The following is a 19,151-nucleotide window of genomic DNA, read 5'->3' as shown; positions in this document are numbered from 1 at the left end:
ATGCCGGGGCCGGCTGTGTAGCCGCGCTCAATTGGCATTGGAGTAGACAGAGTATGCCTATTCCGATGACTGTCATAGCACATTACTTCGCGCGAAATTTTCAAACATCCGTCAAAGCTCACGTTAGACGTGACTTCACGCTTAGATTGAAAGCGATTGTAACATGACACGTAAGGTGAAATAAAGATCGCCGCATGTCTAAAAACATTGAGCATATATATTTCAGGTTCGAGCCACGATTCGAATCAGCGAACTTTAGGCATTCGAGCGAAAGTCCGCACGTGTGTCTTGTGGCCTTGCATGTAAACTGTTGTGTAGAACAGCGCGAAAAACACGACAGGGACGAACGAAGACAACAAGACGAGCGCTGACTTTCAACTGACAAGTTTATTGCATGCCTGCATCCATATATATGAACACGTTCACACAATAAACAATGTTCACACAATGTTCATATATATGGATGCAGGCATGCAATAAACTTGTCAGTTGAAAGTCAGCGCTCGTCTTGTTGTCTTCGTTCGTCCCTGTCGTGTTTTTCGCGCTGTTCTACACAATGAATTACCAACATGCCCAAGCTTCTGTTTTAACATGTAAACTGGTATCTTACGAATGATTGCCTATTAGTATGTTTATAATTAAAGAAGGCCACAAGCCGCTATCGGGTCAACCCTTTAAGGAGAAGCATATATATGTCTCCCTTATGGTTTTCTAACAGGTTTTGTTCTTTCAAGCTCGAGTCACAACTTGTGTGAATGAAATGTGAATGTAACAGACAGCAAGTGCAGACGTGAATATTGTACTAAATCATGGCTAAAAAGTTCCACTTCCTTACCTGAAAAGCAGCATGACAGCTATAAAATCGAAGTAAAGGAAAAGAAATTAATATATTGGTCACCATTAAAACCACTTGCCAGACCATATTTTCTGGCCCAAAAACCCTATGGCCAAGCATGAGGCATCCAAGGCATACAAAATTATATGACGCCTTCCAAAAATGTAATTTCATTCTGTGAACACGAGAGAGATGGGGTGCTAATGCATTTTTTAGGGATTCTTATATTGTTAAAGGCCATGACGGCCTCCCTTTAAGTCTTGTCTTTTGAGCTGAGCAAAAAGGGACATTATGAAAGGTAGGTGTCTCAGGAACTTTCTTTTTTTTTTTTTTTTACCGTTACCTTGAAAGTGCTTGCGATGTGGTGCGAATTGGTTGTTGTATGAATGGTTAAGGTGGTTGCGCGCTTCGGCTCACGGCTTGTATAGCACGTGCTTTTATTCTCCTGTCGTCATCCTAATCACGCTTTAAGAGCCCTTACTGCTTCGTCGTTGTTTTGAAGCTAAATTTTGAGAGCCTGATGAGACGAGTCATGCATAAATCAGCTGAGAGCGGCTCAACGGTATTGTGAACTAACCCTGCTAAAGAAAGAGGACAGCTAGGCGTTTCGCGGAGCAGAGCCCAAGAAGAAAAGTCGGTGTTCCACCACGCGATGAACGTTTGCGACGTGAACACACACTCCGCGCCCTGTCCTCCCCACGTGAACTGCAGTGAACATCGTACGTTACCGATAACGATTTTCAATATTTAGGTTTATTTTTGCAAAACCGAGTTGTTATCGTTAATAAAGCACAAAACCGACATTCGCCTCAATGAAACTTTAAATGCAATTAAGTTTCATGGGTAATCTCATCCTTAAAATAAAAAGAAAATAAGAAAAAAATCACTGTTTGTCTCCACCGAGATAACGAAGTCCAACTTGCTTTTTGCCAGCTGATATTTGTAATGCAGTTACCTATTTCAACAAAACAAAGAACAGCACACATTATTTGAAGTGTGGAAACAGCTAAGTAGTGAGCTGCGTCTATACCAGTTTAAAGGAAAGGAAAAAAATGCCGCTGTATTCTTCAAAGTTTTAATCTTCTCATTTCCGCCCCAGAATTCAGTACTGTATCTTGCCTTTTGTCAGTTTAGGAAGGCTTGAGTTAGGAGGTATTAGTGTACGCCCCACTCACCGCTGATGAACATGATGATGGGGTCAGTAATGTTTCAGCAAAAAAAAAAAAAAAAAAACTCTTTTTAAAAAACAGCATGAATAGTGGAGGCACTGGTGGAAACAACATAGTGGTTAAACCTGATCTACCACTCTCAATTTCTCACTTTTCTTCAGTCTTTGCAGTTAAGAATGCAATCAGTCTATTTAGCCTATCATGGGCGACTAAACTTTCTAAATGATCTATTATGAGTTCACAAACTAAGTTTACTGGCATCTACGCCACATTGCTAGAGGGCATTCCGTTGGCACTGTTCACGGTTCGAAGAAACGTACCCTTAGCTTGCTTTGAATACAATCTGTAAGCACAGCACGCGATAACTTTTTCATACCTCTCGGCCAGTATCACATGCTCAACAATGAAATATTGAGGGACCGAAAGGAAGCTGCAAGAATTTTTCGGCTAAGAGGGTGCGGAAATATAAACTATGCAATTTCAGGTGAGTAGGTAACTCTAAAGTCGCCATGCAAAATTTAAGTTCTCGCTTATGTATTCCTCCCATTACATTCCCATTTTTACAGTTCCTCCCATTCCTCCCATTCCTCCCATTTTTACAGTTCTAAGTTATTTTCCAGCCTTGCATTACTTCGATTTTTTGGCATAACTCGCGTTCCGCCGGGCCTTTGCCATGCAAAGCAGATAATCTGCACTCACTTTACATGTGGAAGAGGGCTGAGCCGTAAATGCGTCGATCAATCAATATTCTAGGCTGTAAGAGCTTTAATTTGCAAGCGCCTATGAAGAAAACGCATACTAAACCCTTATTGTTCACCGTTGAGTTCGCAATTTCATTTGAATAGCAGCACGGAGTAGACGCCGTTTAAAATATGCTTTTTTTTTTTTCAGCTGTTTTAATTTTCTTATACATCGAGAATCAGCGTTCATTTCACCTTATTTTAAGTGATACTATACCACAGCATAAAAACCCCCTTTCTGACGAAAATCCTACGTCCAGTTTCACGCACTTGCCACCTGCAACAAAAACCCGTCTGCCACCATCCGCGGTTAATACGAGGAAGATCCAGATGCCACCTGCCAATCGTGGCAAGTGGCCAAGTGGAGAGAAGGGAAGTCTTTTCTTCTCTTCTAGAATAAAGAAAGGAGAGATAGAAGGTGGCCACTATACACAAGCAAATGAGGGATTCTGATGAATTAAAAAAAAAACTGTTTATGGCGATGCATAGCGCATGCAGACATGCATTTTCTGTGTATAAATGTGTGATATGTGTGATTATGTACGTTTAGTGTAGTCGTTCATGACGGTTCGCAATTAGGTTTTGGTGCTATCTCATTGTCACAACTATTGGTATAGTTAGGACTGCTCCAAGTTTTTCAACGAATTGGCAGTTCCCATTTCCTGCGGCGCACGCCAAAACGTGAACCTCTCTTCGCCTATACGCCGTGCTATATAAGTGAACTTTAATGCCTGCAAGTGGCCAAAGTTAATCCGAGACTTTCCATTACGGCATCTATAACAACCCACTTTACGGGTTTTGGGATCTGCAACCTGGTATATTGTAACATGGTTCGTTCTCACTGGTTACAAGCAAACTTCATTAGCCTGAGTGCTTCCGTTCTCGTGCTTACTTTTCTTCGGAGTCTCTTCAAACAAGTATTTCTCATGTTCTGATACAAAAGAAGAACGCAAACTCAATTTGTGTAAAGCGCTCTTCTCACGTGTTTTTCTTCACTGCTACCGCCATGCTTCCTACTTTGTGAGAAGGATATTTTTGCAACGTTTACAAAAAAAGAAGATAAAGTTGCTCGAATCAGCAACGATAAGTGCTTGCTCGAGTTTCGCTTGTAATTTAAACCGAGTTTTAAAAGACAGCCAAGCAGGCTTTTCAGTATTGTTTACGCACGCTAACACACAATATCGGCGGTTCTCGTCTTCCAAGAGCGGCACTGTGTCGAGAACAAACGGTGCTTACAATTTATATATTGCATACTGGCACTTCTGTTTAAAAGGCCGCGGCGTACAAGGCTGGGAAAGTAAAAACAAAATACCTATTAAGAACAAAACATAGCCCATTCAGGCGCTTTACGCCGAATTCTTTAGGTTGCAAACTCTTTTATCCTTTTCACAGCATGCAGAGATATTTGCTTCTTTTCAGGCGAGTTAAGCATCCTTTGTCATCATATTAGCGCACTTTTATACACTATTTGCGAATGCAATTAAATATATTTTGTGAAATAGTGAGCCTTTTTTCCTCTTATGAATGTCTTTTTTTTTATTGCGTCATGTGCATCTTCGAAACGTAAAATCATAACAGTATTCCTACATTGTTTATATCATAGATCCTGATATGGTAGTGTTAGTTCCCACTTGGTTGTACAGTTGGTAATAAATTTCGTACATTCTTGTAAAAAAGAAAAAGCAAAAAAAAAGCTGAATATCGGGTTTTGCATTCCAAAACCAACCAGTTGACATTGTTAAAGCCTAAACATGCCATTTAGGCAAAAAAAGGTATTACTTATTTCTGTTCGGAATAATAAGTGACATCTGAAAGGGATAAGATTCTGAGGTTAGCTTTCTTTTAGCTCCTAAACAGAGAAAGCAGTCGACTGCCCTCAAGGTCTACAAGGCACTGTTTTGTTAAAGAACCACCTGGGTTTACATGCTCAAGAACTACCTGGGGTTCTTTAGCATGCACTGATATTTTACAGCACACGGGCGCCTTGCTTTTCGCCTCCACAAAAAAGCGCGGCCACCGCTGGGACTCGATCCGCGTCTTTAGATTCCGCAGTCGAGTGCCCTGACCACTGAGCCGCCGCGGCGGGGTGTAGGGTTTCTTGTCTCCTGTCCGCATTAAATAAAGTAGCCACAGCAGTACAAATTATTGGATCACGTGAGAATTTAATAATTGATTGGTCTCGTTAGTATGAGTCATGCGACATTGTCAACCTTTGGCCACGTTGTTGGGTCCAATGGTTTAATAATTATTAGTGCACAATATGACCGCTTTAGAACCAGACTCTGATATCCGCCTCAGTTTACGTGAGCACCACTTCAACATTTTCAGTTTATATCGTTCATAACGAAACAAATTTCCAAATCTGAATTGTAGCAAAACAGGCGACAGACATCAAACAATACACAGCAGAAGCTTCTGGGTTTATAATTTATCTTCAATCGATCGCTTCAAGTAAAAACAAAAAAGAAGGCTGTAATGGTGCAATTTAGGTGCGTCCTTCCCCCCCCCTCCCCCTTTCGCCTCATATGTCGTCGGTAATTCTAACTTCGAATCTACCGCTTTTTTAAAGCAGTGAATCCGGATTACTCTCAAATGAAAGTGGTTGTGTCAGGCTGCCATATTCCGCTCACGAAATTCGCAACTGGAAATTGGAGGAGAACAGAAAAGAGAATAGAGAGCATAGGGACTTCTCACCACGCGTAATTAGTACAACTCTACTGCTTTCGAAAAATTAAAATTAAAAAAAAAAGAATTCCTTTCTGCCGATAAGCCCAGCTCAGCATGCATTGAGTGACCTTTTTTCTTTGTTTTACCTTAGTAAGAGTCAGAAACGACTCGTGGTTTCGAATCGCACTCAATAATCTGCGCTTTCGATGATTTTAAACATGTAAACCTCTCCTGCTGAAGCGCCGGCTTCGGTGACGGCTTTAAAAAATGACGACATTTACCTATCCTCACTTTATTTATTTATTATATTATAAGCAGCCTCGAAGTATCGTGTTCTCGTTTCAAGGAACAGATAGACTCGTTCACGTGATTTAGCTGCTTTTAGCTACTTATGTCTGCATATAACACGCCCTGCTTTTCAATAATGTGTACCATCGCAAAACAAAGAGCTGCAAAACTAACGTTCAATACTTCTTAAAACGCGCACCGCTGTTTTTCGTTTCTTCTCTGTGAATACAACATAAACATGACGTCGCATTAAAGCCTATTGTTCGCCCGACAGGCTCGTCACGGCGTTCACAATGTTGGTCAGAAGAACAACTGAGGCGAGGTGTCAGTTCTCGCTTCTCCGTAGTGGCTTCGAGGACTTAATTGAACCCCAGCACAAGCCCGCGTTCCCAACGCTTGCGCTCATTATAGGTTACGCGGACAACCGGCGCTCCCCCTCCTCCAATCGCAGCTTCAAACAACCGCCTAAACGCCAGTCACCATCTCCTTCGCATCTCGCCTTTCACGCTAACACCCGTCGGTCTTTTTTTTTTTTTTTTTTTTTTTTTGACCGCATTGCGGCGGTTATCTCAGCCGTAATGGCTCCTTGCCTGCGGCAAAATAAATATCTGGTGTAAACCAACATCACCACCGTGACTGCGATGCAGCCTCGTCGGCTTTTCGCTAATGACGCCAGCGCAGGTTGGCGCGCATTCCCGCAAGCGCTAACGTAAGAGCTTCGCGGAGATTTTCCACGCGGCGCCTATATCTCGCGCTGTCAAGCTAATAGGGTGTCAGTTTTCGATAAAAGCGGTAGCTCCCTTCAATCCCAGGTGACAACGCAGGGTGGTGTTCAAACAAACTCTCACAAAGGAAGGTATACAACGAGCCGTCGCTTTTAGAGTCTCGGCTTTCCCGGCCTTTTGTGCCTTTGTTCCAGCGCTGCCGTTACGTCACTTTTATTTCACGTCGCCTCCTTATTCCTCCTGTCGCTTCATCCCTCGTGTCGCCGGCACTGTTCTCGTTACCACATAACGAGGCGGCTCGTTATGTGGCTACATGCCCGCCGTCATTGTCGCACCTATTGTCGTGGCGGCGCTTCCAGTATAAAGTGTCGCACCTGCTTCGATAATTTGCTGATTTAAGTGCCTCTTTGGGTTCAGTGTTCTCATTATTCGGCTGCTCAGATAAAAGGCTACAAAAAAACAAAGCGTCAATTACTCGCCAATCCTTGTCTTCTGTGTGTTCTTCGGAATTTTTTTTTTTTTGTTCATACCGTGCGAAACTTGCAGCGCAATGAGTGAAACTTGATTTAAGTGTTGTTTCTTTTGATTTGGTTTTGTTTGGTTCATGGGGTTTAACGTCCCAATGCGAATCAGGTCATGAGACACGCTGGTGAAAGCACGAGACCATTTCACTTTCTCCGCCTAGGAGAGGAGCGTGGTGCCTAATGAAAAAATGGAAAATAAAAAAATTCTGTGACACTTCGCGGTCGCTGGGCAGTTTGATTATCGTGTTATTCATTATGTGTGAAAAAAAAAAAGAAAAGAATGAAATATAGAGGGTACATTGACTGTGTTATATACCTGCTCCATGGTACACTTCTTCGTTAAACGTAATTAAATGAGTTTTTCTACTCTGTTGCGAAAAGGCTGCAGACATGCCTCCGACTAAGCTATGCCTCGGTCCACGTGAAATGAGTCTTTATTTTTCGAGCAAAAAAAAAAAAACCTTCGGAGAAATCCAGTCGAGAAAAGAGGGTTGCGGATGAGGATGAGGTTACTTCTATCGAAGTGAAAAGTGGAAAATCACGCGAATAGATTGAAAGCCGTTACTTTATATATATATATATATATATATATATATATATATATATATATATATATATATATATATATATATATATATATATATATATATATATATCGTGAAGAAACTCTCGGGTTTCAAATGGGACTGACAATTTCGCGAGTATTCTTTCGAAGTGAGAAAGTTTTCGCGTTTAGTGAGCACGCTGTGCGCTGACCATATGTCTCAAATTTCTTGTTTAATGATAAAAAAAAAAAACTACGAATAGTTGCGCTCAGTACTAAAGTCGTAACCAAACCTCCCTCCCTCCCTCACCCCCCCCCCCCCCCCCCCCCCCGCTTCCTTACGCTGTCAGTCGCTTCGTCTGGCGCTAATAATGTTCGCAAACTTTGCAGCAATCGTGGATACTGCTTCAACTGAGTAGCAATGCTCTTTTCTTTTTTTCATTTCTCTTCGGATTGTTTCTGCCGCTATTTGTAGAGACGCGCCGTAATGAGTTGAGTCTGGCTGATCTGCGAGCAACCTTTTAAGGATGTCTGGAATAATAATTATTTGTGTATTATCAGCATAAAACAGAAAGTATTGTTTTTCTATGTGTAGCGACAAAACCCATATAGCTGCTCCGCCATGAATATTGTTATGCACGGCTTTTTTCGTTCTGAATCGTCCTCAAGAAGGGAAATGTGTATCGACATTCGCAGATTCTAATATTGTACCGCTGCTTTCAGTCTTTTGACATAAGACTGCTCTGCGTGCTGCTTAGTGCTTACAGAAAAAAACGCCTTAAAACCGTTGCACTGAAGGGCGTGTGCAGTATTCCTTCTGTTGTGCACGTTGGTAACAAGGCTGTATTTAAATGCATGGTTATCTTCGACATCTTGTCCCACCTTCGATACAGGACCTTTAGAATGAATTATTTGCAAAGCTTTGAGTCTCGATGCCAGACCATGCTGCGCACGACTAGCCGAACCAATCCTCAGTCTTTCAGCAGTCATGCTGCAGGATGAGTATCTTGGCGCGCAGAACTCGGTGCGATGTCATCTTAGTCAAATATTTTCATCTTCTCATTGAAAAACTTCTTTCAGTGCTGTTCTGCTTATGCGGCGTGGTCGAAGTGGCCACCTTTTCTATCTTTTTTGCTTTGTGTCGAGCCACCTTCGCATTTTAATCAGCAGAGCACAATTTTGCGACACAGCTCCTAATCCCCTGACCCGCCCTCTAAGCTCGCATAGAAATCCTCGGCCACATATCTATAACTTTCCTCTCTGAGAGATAAAGGTGTCGAAAGTTCCCCTTATCCTAACGTCAAATACACACCCCGAGCCATAAGTAATTTGCAACTGCAAAACCGGCAGCCTTAACGGAGCACAGCACATGTGTACAGTTTTAGACCACTATTTCTGTGAAGAACACTCCCTAAAGTACGCAGCCTTGCAGTCAGAGACTCTTGTTGCCTGTCACGACTCAAAACATCGGCGTTCTCCTGGCGCGTAGTACTGTAGTCACGCCACCGCTTTCGCTACCGACTCCGTCCGAGCCCGATGTAACCTTCTGGAGCGCTCAATATGCTCCGCTGCTGCGCACTATGGCTTTTGCCTTAGTCGCTTACGTTACTCAACGCAACACGTTGTTTAACACGCTGACGCTTTATCATATTCCTGATCCAGCCCAACCAGTCGCGTCGTTACATGATAGGCGGCATTTTACGTGAGTAGTCCAAAGTCCCCTTACAGTGGTCAGGAAGTATCGTTATTTGGTCTTATCGCCGACCTTTCACATTTATTCTCAGCTTGCCATGTCTTTTCTCCTTTGCTTTCGGTGTATGTACCCACACGAATGCTCTTCGGACGGGAAAGGGTCAGAACTTCAGCGCATGCTCTATACATGGCGGCGTCTCAGCTGAATGCACTGGCGACTGAGCGAACGATTAGCCTCTAGGTAGAAATACATTTTTCACTGTAAGTTCATTAGGGTCCCGGTACAAGGACGAGGTAGAACTGGGCGCTTCTGAAATCGGCCAAAAGTTTTGACTCTTATCAGGGCCACTCGCACCCAAACATTAGCACTGAGGTTTCAGAAAAAAAAAAATATAGAAGCGAAAAGGGAAATGTTGCTACGTTCTCAGTACGGGCAAATTTATGCATAGCCTTCTCATTTAAGGCACGCATAGTAATTTGTATTCCTGTAAACGTATATTACAAGACTATATTGATAAAAAAAATTCATGCCATTTTTTTTATTTGTTCTGGTACCTTTATCTTTTCCTGATTTGAAAGCAACACCTCCTCCATACCGATCGCAAATCTCGGTCGCGATTTTGTTCCGTGGTTTGAATAAAGAATGAGCGCTGGTTGTGAAACTGCTACAACGCGTGACGTGAAAGCAAAGCCACAAACCATTAGTAAAGTCTATAAAGCGTTTTCGCTACAGCAGTTTTTTGTTTTGTTGTATACATGCATCTCCACACCTCGGGACGGAGACGGAGCATGATGTGCTATGCGAAATTGCACTCGCAAGCAGGGGAGCGTGTACACGCCTCACGTCTGGGCGAAACCGTTAACAGTCCATTAACAAAGGGCACTACATTTCTTTTCGCCCTTTTACAGCGCTGTTATTAATAACTTATCCTGAGCGCGTTCAGACCGTGGCGACGGCAACCAGTTTTTCAAGGTTGTGTAGTGTGCGCGTCGATTTGACATCGTCGAAGATTCTCTCAGATGCCGTCCTCCTCTTTCTTCGTGCATCGTGCCAAACTCGGCGGGTGTCCCAGAGCTAACGTCGTTTTCTATATACCATACATATGGGGTTGGAACTGGTAGGAGACGGTCTCGCTTCACCGTGCGCCAGGCAGCATTGAGTCGTGCATCTTCTGCAGTGCGTTTCAAAGCAAACACGATTCATTTTCTTTTTTTATTTTTCTGTTTTCTTCCTCCTTCTTTTATGCAGAGCCGACAATGACCGCGCGGACTCCTTCGGCATGCTGTTCGCCAGGCGATCAGTTTGAAAGCTGCACCGAAGGGTTCACTGAGATGGAAGGTGTTCAACGTTTTGAGGTAAGACATCGGAAACAAAATTACGTGGTTTCTTTAATGTTTTTTTCTCAAAATTCTTTGTCGTCGTGGTCGCTAATGCTGCCATATTCAAGCATGTTTGTGTGAACACTGTTGTTGACATGTCGTGGTGCAATAATGTGAACGCAACAGTCATTATTATCGCGGAGCTCCTATGAAAGCACCCACCTTTAATCTCCCTATTATTAATTTTAATAGAGTAATAGCAATGCAGATTACGTGAACAGATGAGAAACAGTTTAAAAACTAAACTCCCTGGCATTGTGGGGGCATACCGGAAGGATTCATGTAAAGTTAGTTAGGCACCGTTCTCTGACTGATTGCAATGTAGTCGGCTCCATCGCTCTCAAGGGGCGTTTTTATTTGTATCTGTGCCCTTAGAATTACTACGCTTTCATGCAGTTGGACACCGCTTGTTTATAGTGAATGAACTTTCGTCCGATAATCGAGCATCGTGAGATGGTTAGATTGGTTTCTGCTGCTCTCAGGAGCTATTGGACATTCAAGCATTCTATCTTGCATTCGAATTGTTTGTCTGACTGACAACTGAAGTTCTGCGGTGTTGAACCATTATAGGAAAGATATAATGCCTGCTGATTATTAACAATCCCTAGTAAAAAAGCCCTATGAGTCACAATAACCTCATACAATTGCTCAAATTGAACTCGTACTAAACTCATACAAATCTCATATAATCGCATGTTAAGCTCACTCATCATATGAGAAATAATGAGAATTAATGTGATAACCGCTGGTCACTTAGGGTAACAAATTGTATTCCAAGTGAAGGAAAGCGCAGCAGGGGGCGGCAGAAAGCTAGGTGGGCGGATGAGGTTAAGAAGTTCGCAGGGGTCAGGTGGATGCAGCTAGCACAGAACCGGGTTAAGTGGAGAAATATGGGAGAGGCCTTCGCCCTGCAGTGGGTATAGCAGGCTGATGATGATGATGATGATGATGAATGAGATTTGTATGAGTTTAGTACGAGAAATTTGTATGAGTTTATTGTGACTCATTCGGTTATTTTCACTAGGGATGGCTCATATGCATGTCCATATTTTAAACACGGAATCGAAAATAAAATTTCTGAGCGAAGCGAAATCAAAAGCTCCCTCTTACGATGTAAGACAAATGCAGGGCATCGCATTGCTTTCTGTTGACAGATGTGAACCGCTGCAAGGGTTGACAAATGCCAATGGCTACCGATATGCCTCGCATGGTTAATCTTGACATAAAATTCAAATTCTGGGTTTCATCCACCTGATCCATTTAACAAGGGCATTGAGAAATATTGCAGTGTAATTGCTGGTCACTGTTCCAGGGTTCAGTCTGGTTATACTTGAGAGACCCCTTTGTTTGTCCCGCAAGTGCCGACGCGTATAGTTTGTTTTTTTGTTTTTTTTTTTTTTAATTTTACATAATCTCTGCACAAAGCGCTTGTCTCTACAACGTGGGAGATGACCGGGTAAGCATGATTGTTTCTATTATGCCGGCGTATATAAAACCGTATTTCCCAACATATCTAAATTAACAAGAAAGCTATAGCCCACTTTCCTCTTATATCTGCACTTTTACACTATAAATAACTGAAGGATCATGTGCGCTTTTTTTATCGCGGAAGTGTTATTAACGTTGCCTTATTCCTTTCATTTCCTGCGATGCAAGTGAAAACAGTATCGACTGTATTTTCTAAAACATCGCAATTTGGACACCCTGAAGAAAGATGTCCTGCTTTAACACCCACGATTGTGCACGGTTTTATCATTTTGCATGCATAGAGTACTTGAAGTGGCCTACAGTCGTGCGCGGGCATGCTCTTTCGCGACCAACTAGTTCTTACAGGAAAGCATTATGCGCGCGTTTCGCGTAACAGGCTGCGCCTCTCGACTGTCTTACCCATCTAAACGAACGTGTCAGCACAAGGCAATTACTAAAGCATTTCAGTCGCTCGAGGCACCGCCTGTCACATTCGGAAGTCTGTCTTGAATCTGTGCCAATTTTTCCCCCCTTTATCAGAGTTGCGCAATAACTAGCACTCCCTTCTGAAACGAGCACAGGAGCCACCAGGAAAAAACAAACGGTTAACAAGATGCAAACTGCTTAACTAGGCTCACGTGCCAGTCCAGTAAAAACTCTGCAGCAAAGGTTTATTTACCGTACGGAAGCTGTTTTGAAGGCTTACTACCAAAACTTGTTATTGTTTTTATTTTTTTACAACAAAAATATTTCAGGGCAGTCTATAAGCTACATTAAACTCCACAGATTCAACATGAGGAGCGGAACCTAATCTGGTTTCTTGAAAGCAATCGAAAGCCTATTATTTTTCATTAATCTCGAAATATGCCAAGGGCAATATTTCATGATGATCGGAAATATTGTTTTTATATCTCTAGAAGGGCCTGTTGTGCTGGCATACTTTTGTGAAAGCCGCGTTAGTATTTTGGTATTATTTCAGGTTTGGCGTGAAAGACAGCCATAAGTGAAATATAAACACTTCCAAGTGGATTTTAGAATACAGTTGAAACAAATTCCAGCCTTAAGTTTGAGACCTGATCGTCAGCACAAGCATTATGAAATGTTGTCACTCGCGTAATCTTCCAAGTGCCAGGAAAAACTTATCATGATATAAACAAGTTCAAATGCATACTAAACATGCAAAAATATACCATATTTCGAGGTCAGTAATTGACGCCATTCTGTGCACATCACGCTACATAAATGTTTCCTCTTAATATTTTGCTGATAACTAACATGTTACAATGCGCACTTTCTTATGCAGCTGGCACGATGAATCTGGACTCGTGTTGTCACACATGGGCCTCGTAGTCTTACCTAATTTGAACGAACTGGGTTTTCTTGAACTTTGAACGATGCACCATTTATCTCTTACCTGTAATCGAGACAGCCAGAATTATATAGATATTTTTTCCGATTACAAACAAAAGTTCCACGTAATTGCAGACTTTTCGCACGTGAACTCTGAGCAAGAACGCTCGACTTAACGCCGAAAATTACGGTACGTAAACAGCAATAACAAGCGAACGTTTCAAGTGGACGTGTGAAGAAATCGATAACAGTATATTGCCGCAATGTTTTCCTGTGCAATCAAGAAGACCACCATTACTATCCAAATTTTAATTGCTGCAACCGTTATTGGGTGCGGCGTGCTCCGACAACCTCTTTGAACTACCCTGTAACAGTCATCCCGCACAACGCATAGTGTTAGACGAGGACAATTTCTGATTTATTCTGTAAACACCCGTTAAGGAAGTCATTGATGAAGCAGGATTTTAATTTGTTTCGACGCGATAGCGTTAAATGACCTATTCCGCAAAAAATACTTCGTTTTTGGCGTTGTCGGCATCGTGAACGAAAATTCACCAGTATGCCATGGGAGGTCATGTAAGCAGGTGACATAGCCGGACTCTGATTGATAGGCGGGCTGGGTGACGTCACGAGACCGCGTGACCTGACAGAGTTGGTAGGAGCTGCCAACTCTGGTTGCTCTCGTGAAACAGAAAGGTCAGGTCAGAATCGAACCCGCGACCCTTGGTTCCCAAATCAGACATACTACTCCTAGGCCACGCAGGTACATTCTTAAGGCTTCGTTAAAGAAGGCCTACATATCTCAGTGAGGCGGTCTCGCACGTAAAGTTGTATAATATGACGGTATGGTAATTAGTATGTATGATTTAATAAAGCAGCAAATTAAGAAAGTACTAATAGCCCGCTAGCAAAATGCATGTACCGACGTTGCACTCAAACCAGAGTCCAAAAAAGGGGGCCGCAGACCGGAGCTTTAATGCTGTGACGTCACATCCTCAAAATACGGAGCTTAAGTGTCCCCAAAATATTTGGTTTTCTTGCCTTGTTTACATCGCCAGCGCTGAAATACGAGGGTTCGCATAAAGAAAATTTAATCATGTGCCGTTGTTCAATTTTTTGCTCCCGCGTGGTAAGAAGATATTTATTATTGAAAACGCTTCATGTAGTTATGGCTTCCACACTTAAAAAGAAGTAGAAACAAGGTGGTTTGAAAAAGTGGGTCGCACTATTTGTTTATGCGGAACGTACGTACTCGGCAAGCATTCAGAATTTATGGCGGCATTTAGTATGTGCGACACCAGGCTGCCGAATTGACGAGCGCTGTATGCCGTGTGGCATGACGTTATCCTGCGTGTCACATTTCGAGTCATTTTAAAGATTTATTGCACCAGGAAACACAAAGACGGAACACAGCCCGTTATCTCAGCATGTGCAGTGATCCGTACGCTGCACCTTCCAGACTTCAAAGCCTCCAGTGGTCCTTCCGTTTTTTGTTTTATTTTTTCGAAGTATACCGTCTTTATTTTTGGTTGTTCGCATGTTCTTCCAGGGCTCGGCTCCCTCGTTACTTCTTTTTTCCTTTGGCAAGATTTCAGTGGTACATTCCTCATCTTGTAATACTGCATTGTATCATTCTATCCTTGCCGTTGTTTTGGGGGTATAGAATGCGAGAGTGGGAGATGGCTTTGATATCAAAACCTCTTTGGTGACGTCTACTCTTACACTGTGGGTTCTTTGGATCCGGAAAAACTGACATTCTGCCTCTGAAGTTATGAGCTGTTCATAGATTTTCCTTGCCTAAACAGCACTTTGTTTTACTTTCCCTGTGAAAGTGGAGCTTCACTCTTCATCTAAATGATAAAGAATCACGCAGCTTCGCGCTCGCGTCGCGAAAGAATGCGGCGTTGCGGCTAAAGCTTCCATAGGGCTCAAGAGAAGGAAATCTGTGGCGCTAAGCGCAACCAGAATGCGTTTCTTGAGCCCCCTTAGGCTTTATTCGGGCGCGAGATGCCGCGAAGGCTAAGGTTTCAGGTTCAATATACTGCAATTTTTTTTAGCGCTGCTCTACAGGGCTGATCTCTAGTTTGGAGAACCGAGACTGGTATGATTTGAAAATCGTGTGGTGTCTTTGCATTCCCGGACTATGCCGCTCTGTTTTCCTTTGAAAGGCCACCATGGTTTTCACTGATAAGTAGTGTTCTTAGCATATTATTTCGCCCTCTTTAACCTTATCAACGAGATCAAACACTTTTGAGGCGTCAATAATGATTTAAAAGGCATAGGTATGCTAGTATTCAGAGACCTAGTTACAAAGTTACTCTAACAGTAGTGTGTTCTTTAGTGTACGACGTAGTAGTAGCAACAGTACTGGCAGTAGTATTAGCACTTCGAGTAGAAGTAATAATGATATCAGTAATTCGAGGTGATGAAAGGCAGTGGCTCTTACGGTAGTGATAGCAGTTATATTAAGAGTATAATAAGAGTACTGAAACAACTCAAGCAATATTCAGAAGGGACGAGTTCACGTTAACAATATCGTAGTCTTTGCAACAGCCTCATGACCTCTATATATCTCCGTCATACATTTTTGAATATGGTGCACTACGAAAAGGTGGTGACATGACCGTGAATTTTGCTTGAGTCTTGTTTTTGTTTTCTATGCCTTCTAGGTCCACTGTGCGCGAATCTGAACGCTGCTGGATACGAAAGATTAGCTGACCGAGCTGAACGCAGCCTGCCCATCATCTGCTGAGGCAAGCATGCCACTGCTCAGTCTTCGCCTTTACTTCCTCTTTTCTTTGGTAAGTAGACCACTTCATGATAACTGTGTATGTTATGTTTGATAATCCATGAATAATATGTCTCTTTATACGCTATGTCATTTGTTTTCTTCTCAACATAACTGTATAACGAAACACACGAGCGGCGTGCATACCTGTCCCGAACCGCGCTCTTTAGTGGTGCTGTGATGAAGCCTGCGGAACGCTAAGAAAACTGTCATTCGACTACTGTCGTGCAGGGTGTGTGATCGATTCCTTGTGCACCCTTTGTGAATGTGGTAGCACTGGAAATGTCATCAGGTAAAAGATGTCGTTGGTCATAAATTAATTCGCTGGCTAGAGGGAAGTGACGTGACCAGACCGAAAGTGTTAGCTACGCGTTTCGATGCATCTCCATTGCCTCCGTGCTGCCACCTCCAGACACCTTCGCGAAAACATCTAACCACCAGCTAAATAGGTGGGAGAATCTGGTAGCTGCACAGTGACAATGCGCACGACGGGCTCAGACAATGGCAGAAACATGTTGCTTCAAATGCTCTCACATTCCATTCTGAAGGTGACCGAGCATCACCGTAATATATTTTTCCGCGTCCGTCAAGTTTTACGCTGCATTTCTCAAATACTTTTGAGGTGTGATTTCATGAGTGTTTCTATCGTCTCCTTCTCTCTCAGCTGGCGGCAGGTGGCGTATGGGTGGCCTGGGCACGCAGCTCCCTCTACGAGAAGGCTCCAGGCACCTGCCGGATGGAAAGCCAGCTCTACTTGTCTCCTCATCTCTTCAGCCGGCTCACGTGCGCTCGTTGCTACAAGTACATGCCCAACCTGGCCTTCAAGAATGCATCCAGGCTCACGTACGAACACAAGCTCATAGTTGTCTCTTTCGAAGACGGAAGCACGCCGTCTAATCTGTTTGGACGGCGACTTTGCCCAATGCTCTGGCGCTTGGGGATCGCCTAAGTAATGCTGGGCTCAGGAATCAACACCTATCAAATGGTAAATCTTATATGATGTAAAACAAATAGGAGGCACCATCACAATACAACTGATGCACCTGCCGTCGGAACTACGGCGTGTCCACACACAGAGAATGGAAGAAAGTTAACTAATCTGCAGCTGTCAAGCGAAGGCAGGTATTGCTTATGCTATGACACCATAGAAGGTTTCTAAAAGGGAGGTGAGAGTGGAGGTAGGAGTGAAGCATCAGAGGAAACCCACTGGAAACGAAAAACAAGGCGTCCGTGTGCTGTGTGAGGGTCGACATTTCCGGAGCCTTGCACTGCGACCTCTCTCATAGCCTGAGTCGCTTTGGGACATTAAACCCCCCAAATTCGAACCAAAGGAAACATTCATATCCTAAATCATTCCGCTCATGAAGGTTCCCCCTCCTTCAGCCTGCACCACTGAATCTAGGGGTTAACGCCACAAAGGTGCTTCTGGTGTCACGCAATACCAGCTATAGGATAGGCTCCTCCTTATTTGAACTTATTAGGGCCTGTAAGTGTACTAGGAATTTCAAAGCAGAAGAAATACACGTCAACGCTTTGCTTTATTTGCTTGAAGCTTGCACTGTTTGTTGTGCCATTTGAGCAACACAACTATTCCTTTGGAGATAGAAATCAAATTTCTATCGGCTGATCTATATTTCTTTTTAGTGTCAAGGAAGCAACAACACGAAAAGTGGCAGTAACTCCTTGACTTCGGCGAGCAATTACGTAGGCAGTCAAAAAGTAAACGTCTAGCAGTGCCACCCGACAGAAGCCAATAGGTTTAATACCGCATTCAGCCGGTCGTGCAAATAAAAAAAAAAAGCTAGTTACACATGAAATGTTGCTCCGTTTACTCTTTATTAGTGTGCCCATAGTCATCGTTTGCTTTTTTTTACTAGAATTTTATACTAACGCTGATATCAGTCTCACATATTGGCTGAATGTTGCTCTAAGACAGCTGTAGTATCGAGATCCCCCGGACGCATATCAGATATGGCAGACTTTCTTACCACAAACATCCTTGCAGATTACTCAACACTGCAAATGGGGGAGAAAAAAGAATCCCATATACAGTCTGGCGACAGGCTTAGTGCGTTCTTTCCGTTGTCCGAGAGACAGAGAGAGAAAACTGAGTCCAGAACATGAGGAAAAGCCGAAAATTCACCGCACACAGCAGCACAGCATACGGCAGCGCTTAAGCGCAAACGTCCACTGTACTTCGACTACTCGATCGGCTGTTAACTTGTTCATCCCCGACGCAGGTACTGTCGCAGGGGCCGGTTGTGCCGCGGCGACTGCGACGGCGAATGCTTCCAGCCCTACGGTAACGAGAGCGACGCGCTAATCCTGGACACCTTCAAGAAGGGGCTCTACGCGGACCGATGGGAGAGCTGCTGCCGCGCAGCACGAGAATGCTGCCGTGAGATGCTGCAGGACGATCAGGCCCAGCAGGCGGTCGTCAAAGGTGCGATATACATACAGAGAGCGGCCTAGAGGCCTCCCATTTCACGAGTTCACTACATGCAGAGTAGAAATTATGCCTTGCGGGCAGCACTGACAAGATTCAGGAGAATACCAACAAGTCTTCAGTTGCGACTTCACTCTCATTGTCACAGGAGGGCGCTACGTGTATGCAACGAAAAGTTTTAGCAATCGAGCTTATGAATTAGAGATGCTTGAAGAAACAGTTTGTAAATGTGTCTCTATGCAACCGTGGCGTTGCCCTTCTTCAGAATAGTATGACCTTTATGCAAATAACTTCAATAGATTTTCAATGCATTTCCATTGATTTTTGTCTCCTGAAACATGTGCTCGTAAGCAGTATCAAAGAAGTTACTTTGTATTATTACATTATATAACTTTCTTTTTGTTCCCTTGTCATTACACGGAAAGATTACAACTGTACCGAAGGAAATGTGTCTCTTATTGTGTTTACATTGATGTATTTATTTGGGTCCGCATTAAGATGTGCAGTCGCAAGTAAGCATGTGCTGCCAACGCTGT

General features: G+C 43.2%; 1 protein-coding gene across 2 annotated transcripts in view; it reads left to right on the top strand.

Moving 5' to 3' along the window:
- Positions 1-19,151, top strand: part of LOC146199426 (calcitonin gene-related peptide type 1 receptor-like) — a 172,001-nt gene that overhangs the window by 98,254 nt on the left and 54,596 nt on the right. For both annotated transcript variants that reach the window (XM_084594910.1, XM_084594911.1), the window contains exons 3-6: positions 10,434-10,540; positions 16,051-16,182; positions 16,834-17,012; positions 18,410-18,612. In XM_084594910.1, coding sequence (XP_084451036.1) covers positions 16,141-16,182; positions 16,834-17,012; positions 18,410-18,612 — 424 coding nt within the window. In that variant the 5' untranslated portion in view covers positions 10,434-10,540; positions 16,051-16,140. The remainder of the gene's footprint in view (positions 1-10,433; positions 10,541-16,050; positions 16,183-16,833; positions 17,013-18,409; positions 18,613-19,151) is intronic.

The sequence above is a fragment of the Amblyomma maculatum genome, chromosome 2, assembly GCF_055883805.1.
Source record: "Amblyomma maculatum isolate TAMU_Amacu chromosome 2, ASM5588380v1, whole genome shotgun sequence".
Taxonomy (NCBI): Eukaryota; Metazoa; Arthropoda; class Arachnida; order Ixodida; family Ixodidae; genus Amblyomma; species Amblyomma maculatum.
This window is presented reverse-complemented; position numbering and strand designations above follow the sequence as displayed.